The 13,788-nt window shown below is 34.2% G+C and overlaps 1 protein-coding gene across 1 annotated transcript; it reads right to left on the minus strand.

The window, feature by feature from the left end:
• Positions 1-11,641: 11,641 nt before the first annotated feature.
• On the minus strand, positions 11,642-12,387 carry LOC127724961 (uncharacterized). Its single transcript, XM_052231962.1, has one exon. The coding sequence runs from the start codon at positions 12,385-12,387 to the stop codon at positions 11,710-11,712; it is 678 nt and encodes a 225-aa protein (XP_052087922.1). The 3' UTR covers positions 11,642-11,709.
• Positions 12,388-13,788: the final 1,401 nt, after the last annotated feature.

Below are 13,788 nucleotides of genomic sequence, written 5' to 3' on the forward strand. Positions count from 1 at the left end.
AAATTCAGCGCTTCGTACAGCACTTTCGGTGAAGTGTCTCCCTTGATGGAAGACCAACTCGTGACAATATCTAACTATAAGCGCAGCAAGATAGTGCTTTCCTGGTATAATAACGGGATTCTTTTCATTAGAATTGATATTTGCTCTACTCAGTCTGCCTCCTACACGGAGTAATCCATCATTGTCAAGGACAGGATTCAAGGTAAGTATTGAACTGGTTTTAGACACACAAGAATTTTTCTTTAAACATGAAAGTTCACTATCGTATACTTCACGTTGAACGACACGGAAAATGCATTTCTGAGCTTCTTCAAACCTATGAACTGATTTGCAGTCTACACAACTATACCATCCGTGAAAGATTCCTGAGCCATAAACGGATGAAAGAAAGTGCTTCAGTCTTGCGATTGCTCTGACTAATGCCATCCATGACGAGAATCTTTCAAAGCGACTCGATCCTAATTTCGCAATGTGATTTACAGTCGTTTTACTAACTGAAACTAATGGCTTTATCTCTTTATCAGTGTCTGTATTTTTCAATGGAAAATCCGGTATAATGTGCTGTGTTGAAGTGCCTTTATCTCCATCCTTCCTTGTCAAAATGTCTGGTCCCAGCAGCCAGGGACTGTTATTGATCTGCTAGGCCTGTGAAGACCTAGTAGCATAGTCTGCAGGGTTCAAGTCCGTGCGAATATAATTCCATTGATCGGGCGTCGACACACTCCTAATCCATTCCACTATTACTGACGTACTTGAAAAAATCTTCTACTTTCGTTGTGAATGTATCCCAATACCACTTTACTATCCGAATAGAACATAACTTTATCGATATGTGTGTCCAGCTGGTTCTTAACTATCGCATAAATTTCAGTCGCTAGAACAGCCACACACAATTCTAGGCGGGGAATAGTATGACTGTGTATCGGTGACACTTAAGCCTTTCAAAAAACAAACTTGACTTCTGTGACTACACTACTAGACTCTGTTCTCAAATATGCAACTGCAGCTATAACTTGCTCAGATGCATCGCAAAAAATGTGTAGCTCTTTCTTTACAGCTGCTGACGAGCCTTCCTTTGCATATGTACGCGGAATTTGTAAACATCTGAGATCTTTTAATGGAGCTATCCAATGACCATTCTTATCCTTGTGCATATCTTTGTTCATAACTTTCAAAATCTGCCTGTCTTCTACTGATGTTCTTGTTTCGTTGTCTTTCATTGTTTTTTCAAATATGGTTACTCCAAATGAATCATTTGGGTCGTTCAAAACGAGGTTGTTTAGTGTTCCTTCCATAACTTTAAAGTTGTTAGGGAAAGGCTTAAAGATCGACTCTCGTCCGGTTCCAGATACAAATGATTTGTTGACATTTACAACCTCTGGGGCATGCACTTCCCCAAACATGCCTTGCCAACAATCACATCATTTCCCGCTCTTTTTTAATAGTTTCCGACGTTCACTTATAGATGTGGCTTTAAATGCCCGATAATTGTTCAGTGTCTGTTTTATGAAATGAGCATTTCATCTTAATACTGTTATTGTTCAAATCTGAATTCGGTAAGACATCGGTCTTTCTCGTTGAAATAAAGGACCTGTCAGTTGTGCTCCTAGGCTACGTCCTACTTGTTTCATCATGCTGCGACTCTTTTCACAAAAAATCTTACGATTAAAACTGATCGTAAGTTATAATACTGAAATATATTTTTTGTGAAAAGAGCCGCTGATTTGTTGTCTCGTAGAAGAAAGAGGGGTAATTTTTAATCCTGCTCATGTTTCTGATGAATTCCACAAATACAGAGAAAGGTGGAAAGGTGACTGCATGATTAGTCATCTCTTATATTGCATAGGGAAGCTTGTTAACGATTGGCAGAACTCCTGTTGAAGAATCGAAGTAAGCTAATGACGATTTGTACTTTTCATCGCGTTTAGTAGATTCAATTTTACCCAAAATATCCGCTAATTCATAAAGTTTTGTATGGTCTCTGTTTGATAGTTAAGGAAAGTTTTTTAACTTAGACATCAGTGTAGATTCTACCAATTCTGGAATCCCATATCTCTCGTCTACGCGCTCCCAGATTCTTCTGAGTCCTCTTTTTGGATCAGTGTGATTTGATGTCCTAATACTTGTGGCATTTTTACTGGATTCCGGCCCTAACCACTTTATCAATAGATCTAGTTCCTCACTGGTGGTTACACTAAACTCTTGTAAATAATACATGATGGTCTTGAAGTATAGATTCTAGGTACTGACGTTGTTTATCAACTTAATTACGTGTTATAGTGTTATTTTATTTGTCTTTGTAAATTATTAACTTTTACTGTTAAGTCCATTTTTGGTAATTTCCTTTTGGCGTGGCTCGGTACTTATGCATCCCGCCAATGTGTTGTTGAGCTGTGGTCATTTTTTGGTATTCTTGTCTTTCATTTTTGCTTATGTGCTTTGTCTATATGCCTTTTTTTCATTGTTGATATATTTGTTTGTTTTTATGGGGATTAAGATTGTGCAACGATGTTGACTGCTGTACCCCTATTTTTTGACATGTTTACCTATTATGTCTGTTTGTTTTGTTCACACATTGTTGTCAATATAATCGAATTTTATGCGACTGTCATACAAGTGAGAGGTTTAGCCAGCTATAAAACCAGTTTTAATCCACCATTTTCTACATAACGAAATGCCTGTACCAAGTCAGGAATATGACAGTTGTTTTCCATTTGTTTGATGTCTTTGAGCTTTTTATTTTACTTTTTGTATAATACTAAGAAATGTAGACTTCCATATTGTGTAAAATTCTGGTCTGTCGTTAAAACTAGTTGTAGATCCTTCTTGAGTAAGAATCTGGTAAACTCTGGTGGGTTTATGTACTGTTCTGTGCGCTCAGCTGTGTCTACAACCTGAACCACATTATCTTCTACAAGCGGCTATTCTCTTTGACTTCCTTCGCTTTCTTCCAATTCGAGGGCTGCTAGTTCCGCTTTAGCCCCAGCTGCTTCCTTCTGTTGTGCAATTAGCCCTAAATCTGCCTTTAAGTCTGCCTTCTGACGTGTTACGTTAGCATTAGAAACATCTTGCTGTTCGTCCAAAGTTGTTGTCTGTATGAGAGAAGTTCTAATAAATGTATGATGTCGTTTATATAATTACTTACACTGTGCCGACATATAGCAACAAATTTCCATGTGGTGTCCATGATGTAAACAAAAACGAAAGTAAGTAAATGAGAGACAACTCCAATTGTTCAAGTAATTCATGGTAAGGTCAGCACGTTTAACAACGGAGACAGAACAGAAACAGGATAGTAGGAGACGATATATGTACTATACAAATATCTAATAGGTTTATCTGTACATCAGCATTTGTATAATGAAATGATCAGCATATGCACGATCAATTGTTATTTAATAGATTACTACTTAACATAGTTCCATACATACAAATACGAGTTGGCATGACTGATTTAAGACAAAACAATCAACAAAAACATGAGAAACTAACGATAACTGAATTATACTGATACGATGTTCCAGGGCTTGTATTTCCTATCATGATTTCCTTGATAAAGGGTTGCTGCTCACAAGGAAGCTATTAAACCAAGAGTTCCAAGTAGTGAAGTTGAAATGTTCGTCCAAAGTTGTTGTCTGTATGAGATGTTCGTAAATTTTACAGACGCCATCACGAGTCGGTTAACCGCTATGAAATATGTGTTTCACAGATTACGACGGATATGTTCCAATTGTCATAATTACAATCCCGTCCCCTTTCCTCCAACGAATTAGACTTTTCATCGGGTTTGTACTTACATGAGCAATACGACAGGTGCCACATGTGGAACAGGATCTTACCCTTCCGGAGCACCTGAGATCACCCCCAGTTTTTGGTGGGGTTCGTGTTGCACAGTCTTTAGTTTTCTATGTTGTGTTTTGTGTACTATTGTTTGTATGTTGGTCATTTTCTTTTTTGGCCATAGCGTTGTCAGTTTATTTTCGACTTTTGATACCTTTGGTATCTTTCGCCTCTCTTTTACAGGATCCTTACTTGGTATAGGCGCACAAAGAATGTGACGAGATTAGACGTGTTTGTGATAGCTCAATCCTCCCCTTAATTATCTTAGAACATAAGAACAAACGGTAAAAATCAGTTCGAAATGGCTTCACTCACATGAGATTTGCACATAGCACTAAGAATAACAAACTGATAGACAAAACACACGATCTCAGAGCACTCGCAGTTATCAAAAGTTAGTTCAAAGCCAATAACAACTAGTAAAATATCATGTTCTCCCAAACTCAAGTATCAACCTGAACACATCCAACAATCTGTGAAAAGCAAGACCTTATGCAATGCCGAAAATAAAGTACATTATATCAAACAGTAGTGTTCATAAATGTATAGCAATACAAGTACTACTGGGTATAGTTTGACAGTGTATCTGTGATTGCTTTATAAGAACTCTGTCTATAGGAGTAGTATATACTAAGTAAATCTTATTTACTGATTAGTTATTCCTATTTGTTGCTATGTTATATCTGACGGTAAGTAATTATGATAGTTTTAATTTTACAAGAGTAATGAAAGATTCTTTTGGAACTGTTGATACATGTAATGGAATTATGACACCGATTTTTATCCTGTCAATCACAGTATATAGCACTATTATCTAGCTCTTGGCAGAAATACGACGGTTTGCAATTATTATATAACCCACCTAAAACCATAATAGTAATATCTTTGTACTTTTGTATTAATATACCCACAAGATATCGGATTTAGAAATAGCAACTGACAGAATTTAGGCATTTGATTTAGTTTGCATTTCAAGATTTATGTCAGATTCTTTAGTGGAAAACATGAAAGCTGTCGACTGAAAAGGCAAACAAATTGCATCATGTTGTATTATGAAAAATGAACAATGTTTCACAAAATAATTTTTTTGGCACATCAAATGGAACCAGACTAAGATTAGCAACCAATAAAGATCACGATAAGAATGAACAAGCTTATGAAAACCAGACGGTATGTCTAGAAACAACTCATTTGCACAATGTGAAAATGTTCTGTTAAAGAAATTTTTACTACTTATACAAACTATATTAGCTTGTAATGTTCATTTGACCACAAACATGTATACTAATATTTAAAATACACCAGGAAAGTGAATACGAAATAGGTAGAATAGTAGCTGATTGGATATATATGTTCTTTATCCTTGATCCAAAAAAATCGAGGGCTGTATTATCTTATCGAAAGAAAAAATGTAAAATATATTTGTATTGTTTGTGTTTTTGTTTTTTTTATTTTAGGCTATTTCTTTAATTCAATACACTGTTTGTTCATACTAGTGATTTAAATGATTAACTTTAGACTGGTACATCGGACATTTAATTACCAGAAAGAAACAGTCCAAAATTGTATGGACAAAAAACAACAAAATGATATGTTTTTCTCAGTCAGTTTATGAAGTCTTTACACTAAATCCGTCAGATATGTACCTTTTGAAAATTAAGTCTGAAAAAATGATTTATGTATTAGTTGCAATGAACTGAATCTTCAGCTGTTGTGGTTCTTGTGTGCATCTTTGACTTTCGAGTGTTTTGAATTCCTCTGCTTTTATCCATGTAGTACCATTTAAAAAAATTGCCCGCTAACCTCTTCTTTTCCTTTCCATAATTTGTTTACATATAGTTTAAAATGTCATCTTTGAAAATCTTTTCAAATCCTAGTTATTTTTCAATGTTTTTGAAAGAAAAAAGGTGCCAATGTTAAATGTATGAAAAGTCTAGAGAGAATTATTTCCCGCCAAATTTTCAATGGCATATATCTCAAAAACAAGCACACGGACCCTTAATTTTTTTCTGCTTTTTTAGTTCCTATTTTTATATACTATCAATTTATAACAGTCTTTTAAAAAGCTTGTTATTTTGAAGGAGAGTAGCGAACATCCTTAAACTAGCTTTTAGTTACTGCAATTACTCGTAGATCGGTAGTTTGTGTCTTTTGTCTTTTCGTTTGTCTTTTTGTTCCTCGTGCTGATCTAAAGACTAAATATAAGATTGGCAATGACACAGCTATCCAACAGAGTCCAAATAGAGTACTTTAACAATTCACAACAGGAGCAATACCACCATTTTGTCCCGCTATCAGTCTTTGTTAAATTGGCATTTTTCCCAAAAATGTGCAGAATTTATCTTTGTTTCAAATAAAGAAATACTTGGCATGAGTAAAGTTTTATCCTGTCTAGTACTACAGTGACAAATTCACATAACATACATTGCATATAAGATAAAAACCATCACCGAAAGAAACCAATCGAATTTTCACATCTTTTTTCCTTTTAAAAAGCTTTTGCAACCATGTCACCTCAAGTAACCAAAACATTTTATAGAAAATACAAATTGAAAAAGAAATTTTGTCTGCAATGAAATGCAGGGTTAATTTCCGATAACTGTCAAATTCAAGGAAATATTTTTTTTCGACCTTTTTCCATATGAAACCGGATGTGACGTACTATGATTTGGTGGTATTACACCGACACCAATTCCGCTAGGCAAATCAATAAAGGACCCGACATAACAAAGCCTTTCTATTTGTTTCTTTGTTGTGTTGTTACTCAATCGCTCAGGTTATATGAGAGGGATTAGCGGTTGCAAACATATTTAATCCCTCCTTATTTGTTATGTACCTGTAACAAGTATGGACTATATAAAACAAAAGATATTCAGCTTGAATATTTTAATTTACATAATTTTACATAGCAGACATTAAAATCGGTATGTATGTGAATAAAGAAGCTACAGGGTGCACTTGATTGGCTTAAATGTCAATCTTGATTTTTCTGTTTTCAGGAATAGTTCATTTTCTTGTTACACATATTTCACAGTGAAAATGTCATACAACAAATATGTCAACTTAAAAATAAATGTAATAACCTATCAATTTCCTCTAAATTGCTTTAAAGTGACATTTTTTTCCATGTCTTAAAACCCTTAAGACATGAAAACTCACAAAAGTAATGTATCTGTAGCGATAGGAACTGCCGAATGCCATTGAAATCAATCATAATTTGTCTAAATCAAATTGTGCACTCGATTAGTTCAGCGTTGAAAAGTTGAAAAAAAACAAATGACAGAAAATGATTATGACAATATAATTGGAAAATTGATTAATGCATGCTAGAAATGTTCTTAGATAATACATTAATTTACATAATTGGAATACCTAAAGGAAATTTCAAACGCTTTCAACGACAAGTGAGGTTGGTGTAAATGGGTCTTATTTATGTAGGTCGGTGTGTCTATGCAATCTTCGGTTATATCGGCTTTGAAATTTGAAATTCAACAGAATTTCTTTTTTAAGCGTATAGATGACCTGACATCTTGAAAACTATCATGAAAGATCTACAGTCGAAATCATCAGTGAACTCTTGTACGAGTTATTGCATTTCAAAATCAAAAACAGAAGGAGATGTTGTTTGATAGTCGATGAGACAACTGTCTACAAGTCACAAACAGAAGAGGATTTAAACAACTTTAGACCTTTAACAATGACGGTGTTTACAAATTAATTTGTCTTTTAGTAAGACCTAGAGTAGATGAATAAAAACTGTAAACAGAAAAAAGAATGCTGCAAAACAGTGCAACCTTAATTATGCTCAATCCTTACAGGTCCGGAGTTACTGCCTTTCAATGTTGATTTTGGTCCCATTTTTCATTTTTGCAAAAAAATATAGAAGATAGAGAGTAGATATATAGATAAGTTGAAATAGCCGAAATAGTCATTCGTCTCATGTATATTGGAATTAATGCCCTTTTGTCGTTTGGAGTGTGTAAATACGTATATATACATTTAGCCACGTGTAGACGGAATCCGATGAATCGAGAAGAGAGAGTGTCAAGCTCTCCCGAAAGTTTAAATATTCAAATTAATTGAAACAGCTCTTTGGAGTGTCCGTATGTGACCTATAACTACAGTTGCATGACAAATTGTCTGTCCTTGTCCATCTCCAAACATCTGTCAGAAATTTGCACCCATCATCTTGATCGATCGACTTTACAAAATTTATCTATCGAGTTTATAATTGTTAATTTGAACTCATGAAATATTTGTTACTGGACGTTTCACAAACAACAATCATTCCATTTATCAATATTGTATATCTTGTTTTCCTCAATGTCCTATACGGCTGATTGATAAATATGACGAGATTATATATACAACATGTACAATCGTCAACTAAAGTTGTAAACATTGTAATTTCATAAACAGATGCATTTGTGAACAGTATTTAATCGAAAGCAATCGTTTTTTTTTTTTCGCTGAATAGATTGAACCATCTATTTATTCGTTCACTTGTTATACGTAATCACTACGATCAATAAAGCACTGTTGAGACAATTGTCCTGGTGTTAACATTTTTTTAGATTTGTTTCTGCTGTGTTCAATAACTGTCAAACCATAAATACTGAATTAGATGAAGAAAAACAAAATTAAATTAAAAAGTTCGAAATTCAAAGGATTTTCTACCCCAGGAATAACCTTAGCTGTATTTGACAAAAATTTTGTGTCCTTAATGCTTTCCAACTTCGTACTTTATTTGGCGTTTAAATTTTTTTATTTGAGTGTCAAAGATGAGTCTGTTGGCAATTCACGCACTTTTGGCGTACAAAATGAAAAGCCTAGATAATGAGTTTGACGATACGAGTGCTTTTTGTTTATAATATATTTACTAGTAAGACTTGCACGAATTCAAACAGAAAGGAGGCTACATGTAGGTGCTGTGAAAAGGTAACTGCATCTCCTTATATGTATAAAACATTAAAAGGATAAAATATTGGACAATACAAGATTACATAAACACATCAACACTCCGACTCCTCAGAACAAATAGACGATTCAAACAATCAAAGGCAAATAATAACAGACAACACGTAGTCTAGATAGCCTCAATTTGGACAGACAAAACATTTGTTGAGATCAAACAGGAATTACCTCCTCCTTTCGACCATCTGTCGTAAAAGAAAAACAAACGCAAATGAAAACACCTGCATTGTCTAGCTATTAACAGAATGACATGTAACTTGAACAATGAAATAAAAGACGTTACATGATTTATGAAAGAAGTACCAAAATGTACTCGCTACAACAGGAACTTAGCTAAGTTAATTCATGTAGCACAAATAGTGGCGTTCAATTCGCCGTTTCAGAAACTAATGCATTCTGGGTAATATTTTCAAAAGTGTACAAAATCAAAACGTCGTGATTGGTTAAAAGTGTCCTAAACAACAGAAATTTAACCAATAACGTAACGTTATTTTCATTTAGGGTACGAACAATAAACTTACCCATAGTCCTTTAGATTCTGAGATGGCCTATTGAGAAACAAAAACTACAATGAGAACATGTGTCCTTACATCTTCTTGTCATTTCAACCGCCTACCAATTAGCAATTATGTCGTTTCAGAATATATTATTGCTGATAATATTTTCAAAAGAGTGGATTGGATGAAAATGTGTTATAGATAATGGAAATTCAACAAGTTTTTACCAACGTGATGTTCTTTTCATTTTGGGTTACGAACAATAAAATAACGAGCTATCCTTCTGAAACAACGAGTGCTACATGTACCATCCAAATGAAAGAAATACCGACAAGAAAACTAGATATAAGTAAAGTAACCTGTTGGATATATGATTATAAACATGCCTGTTGAAGCACATTTGGGTCACATATAGAAACGCAATGATCAACAAATTTGACGTGACTGTACATATTAGGATATGTAAAGAAGTATTAGATCCGATAGGAAGTCGTATTGTCAATACCAAATGTTTCAGTGTTGGAATGTCTCCGTCTTCTGTAGTTTTTATGGTCCTATTATCATACATCTAAGGTAAACATTAACCGGTAATGTGTTTTGAATGACAGGAAGGATAATGGTGCGTTTTATTACAAGAAATGTTTATTATGAAGGTCGACACAAATGCTATCGCTGCGATTGTAGTCCATATTACATGTACTAAATAGTAACCACTGACTTCCGTTTACTATTCTCATGCTTCACATGACATGCTTCGTGCAGATCTGACGAATCAAATCTTTTTCAATTAGATGGTTTTTACGTTTGCTTAAATGTTGTGCTATAACACCACTGTTAAAGTTTAGAGGAAGTTTAAGTGCACACAAGCACCAGCTAGATTATTTATGTGTCTGAAATTTAGGCAACAGTACAAGTATAACGATATTCAAATCTCCTAAATCGATAAAGTAGATACAGTTCAAGTAGCCTGCAATTCAATGGTTGTCTGTGGTTGCTGTCTGCCTTATTTGTTTTTTTTTTTTTTTTTTTAGATTAAAACAAGCTATCGATTTTCTTTTTTGAATTATTTCACATTTTTTCATGCCGATACTTTTAATACTTCACAGTACTGTATGGTTTTTGCTAATTGTGCATAGGCTCTATTGTTATTTTCATCCTTGTCATTTGGTCATTTATGGACAGTTGTCTCAATAGAAATTATACCACATCTTCTTATTTCTTTTCTAGTATATTATTTTACTGCTAACATGGAAATCAAACTATGTTTTGTTACTACCACTGGGTCGGTAACACTGCTGTTGGAAAACAAGTTTCTTAGGGTAGGTACCACAAGCCATGTACCCATTGCTTCAGTATTGACATAAATCAAATAATAAATTCTGTCTTTAATGTTTTCTTTTGGTGAAGTATGATGGTTATAGTACATAGGCTACTGTTTCAACACCTCCAAAGATTTTTTACATTCAGTTGTAGGACTCAAAATAGATTGATTTTGAAAACATTATTCTATGTTGAGATTCTTACTTGACTATTTTATAAACTGCGTTTTGATCAGTCAAAATCGTTGTTCTTACGGTTACATATTGAACATTCCGGCACCTCTCGTAAAAATAAGTATTATTATAATTTTTGTATAATTTCTTTATTGACACGAAAAGACAAACAAAACTCGTTTCTCATCTAACCTTATTTTAGGTGGATTTATTCTTTTTCATCATGTCTTTGTTTGATTGATTGATTTTTTTCTTAACGTCTAGTGGCAAATATTACATGCATGTCCAGAACGAGAAAAACAAATTAAACAAAACAATCTATTGGTGGGTACCGGTTCTTTGAAGGGGGTCAGTCGACCGTGATGAAGGGTGGAAATTATAACTGCCATTGGAAGCTGAAGGTGTTTTGGATAGAGGCAAACACAATTAAAAAGGCCACCATTTCACCTATTACAAAGTTGCAATGGTACATCAACGTGCACACAGTGTGGCGTTCTCCCTCCATGTGGCATCAAATATATCATGGTCGTTTCAACCGGACGGGGCTGCGTATTAACGCCCCTCGTTAGCCTGGCTTGTATTGCTAGGTGGAGGAATCTAGATATGATATATTTCATACCACTTTCCTTTCTATGTATTAATCAGATATGTATATGTACTAATGTACTTAAATGTCATAAAAATTAAAGTGTATTTGATATAATTTTGAAGTCATATTCCATAACTGACCATGTTTCTTGAGCATTATGTAGCAACCAATTGCTTAACACTTTGAAATGTCACATTTTACTGTAAAAATAAGATATTTATTTCACAAGTTTAACATGTATAAATAATATTATAGACAGACATACAATATAGCCATTTTTAATATATCACATATTATTGATTTTAAAATTTGAGCATTACTTCCTCAAAAAACAATTACTGTTCAATCCGATGTCTGCCACCGCAGCAACGGAGTTAAATGTCGGCATCAGCGGATTTTTATTCACGTAACTTAATTTTCTTAGTTTGTCTATATCCTGACATGAAGCGTTATTATTTTGTTTATAGAACATTTGACTTTCAATACTAGGTCGTGTCCTATTACTTGAACAACTTTTATGGCGGCACAAATAATGTAGGCGGCCGTCTGAGTGCGCATGCGACCCACTATCGGAAGACGATCCAGATCCGTTCGATATTTTCAAAACTGAATCTCTAGTTGCAACATTATTATTTGGAAGAAGTCGCTGTTGTGATGATGTGCAATTCTTCGGACCATAAACCGTGTTCATCCTAACTGGTTTCTGTGGAAACATATATCGCATTCCACTAGGCGTCGTTGTCCCTGGATCATTTTTACTTCTGAATATTGCTTTTAATTTATAAAAAGTTGGAAATTTATCAAGATCTATGCAACATCTGCAAAACGTTCGTTTAAAGGCATATCTGAACTTTCTTGATAAAAGATTATACAGAATAGGATTAACTGTAGAACTGACGAAATACAATACACCTGAAATTAAATAAAGACAACTTATGACATTAAAACATGCCTTATGTAACATAAAACTTAAAGCATTACAAACATTTAACATATTCCAATATAATATTATCCAGTCGTTTTGTTATGTTTAAAGGCGATCACCAAAATTACAAAATTGAGTGTTAATTGAATGCAAAAGAACACGTAAAGAAGCATTGTCTTACTGATATAATTGACAGACAAAAAAAATCATTTTACGTTGCAATCTTCCGATGATTTATAAGGGGAGAGAAACAAACATGCGATCTCTAGTAACAAATACCTCTTCTGAAACTAAAGTTTTGAAGACGCAAGTCATCAATTATATCCGGTTCTCTTGGGTGTAAATGTATAATTTTCTGCATGCAATACTAGTCTTATTAACCTTATTTACAGTACTTTAGAGTTTATTGCTCAAGTCCATCAGTTGGCCTATAAATGTCTTTTGATTTGTTGCACTATTTTTGTGCTGTTGATTTACTATAGGATAAAATTGAGAATGGAAACGGGGAATGTGTCACAGAGACAACAACCCGACCAAAGAGCAGAAAACAGCTCAAGGCCACAATGGGTCTTCAACACAGCGAGAAAATCCCGCACGCGGAGGCGGGCTTTAGCTGGCCGCTAAACAAAAATGTATATTGGTTCAGAGAAAATTGACGTCACACTAAACTCCGAAACATATAAATGAACCAAAATTTAAAAAAAAAGCATGAAAGACTAACAAAGGCAAGAGGTTCCAGACTTGGGAAAGGCGCAAATATGCGGCGGGGTTAAACATGTTTTGTGAGATCTCAAACCTCCCCCTATTACTCTAGTCAATGTGGAATAAATAAACACACAGCAATACGCACAGTAAAGCTTAGTTTAAAAAAAGTCCGAGTCCGATGTTAGAATAGGTAACAGAAGAAACTTAACAAAACGACAATGATCAACATAAACTATCAAAGGACTACTAGCAGTTACTAACATGCCAGCTCCAGACATTAATTAAACTGATTGAAAGATTATGTCTTCACGATATGAAAATCAAGCACAATACCTGCCGTTAGGGGTTAAGTATCATACCATCATAAAATATACGAGAAGAACATAACCCGTATCATGTCAACAACTGGTTTTAGAATAGATGTGTTTATTTCCGATGCAAAAACCCTATGAGTGAATCAATATTAATTCCAAAATATGCCATCTTTAATGATAACACATATCACATACCGATTAAAGCTTTAAAGGTTCAAATGACTTTTGTGTAAAGTCTGTGATTTATCAAATTCTCAACCCAAACATTAGTCATATTTTTCTTAAAAAATGTTTTTCTTATTCTAATCATGCAAAATCTACACAGTGTTTATATAGTTAACGAAAGTATATTGTTATGCGGTTCCGATACCATGGTCTATTGAAGTGTATATCAAGGAAAGAAATTCTTTACAGACCAATCACAATCAAATATTTGTAGATGTGTAATTCA

Source organism: Mytilus californianus, unplaced genomic scaffold (genome assembly GCF_021869535.1).
Source record: "Mytilus californianus isolate M0D057914Y unplaced genomic scaffold, xbMytCali1.0.p SCAF_14, whole genome shotgun sequence".
Classification (NCBI taxonomy): Eukaryota; Metazoa; Mollusca; class Bivalvia; order Mytilida; family Mytilidae; genus Mytilus; species Mytilus californianus.

Coding starts and splice junctions, on each gene's coding strand:
- LOC127724961 (XM_052231962.1), bottom strand. CDS start 12,387: ATGTTAAATGTTTGTAATGCTTTAAGTTTTATGTTACATAAGGCATGT.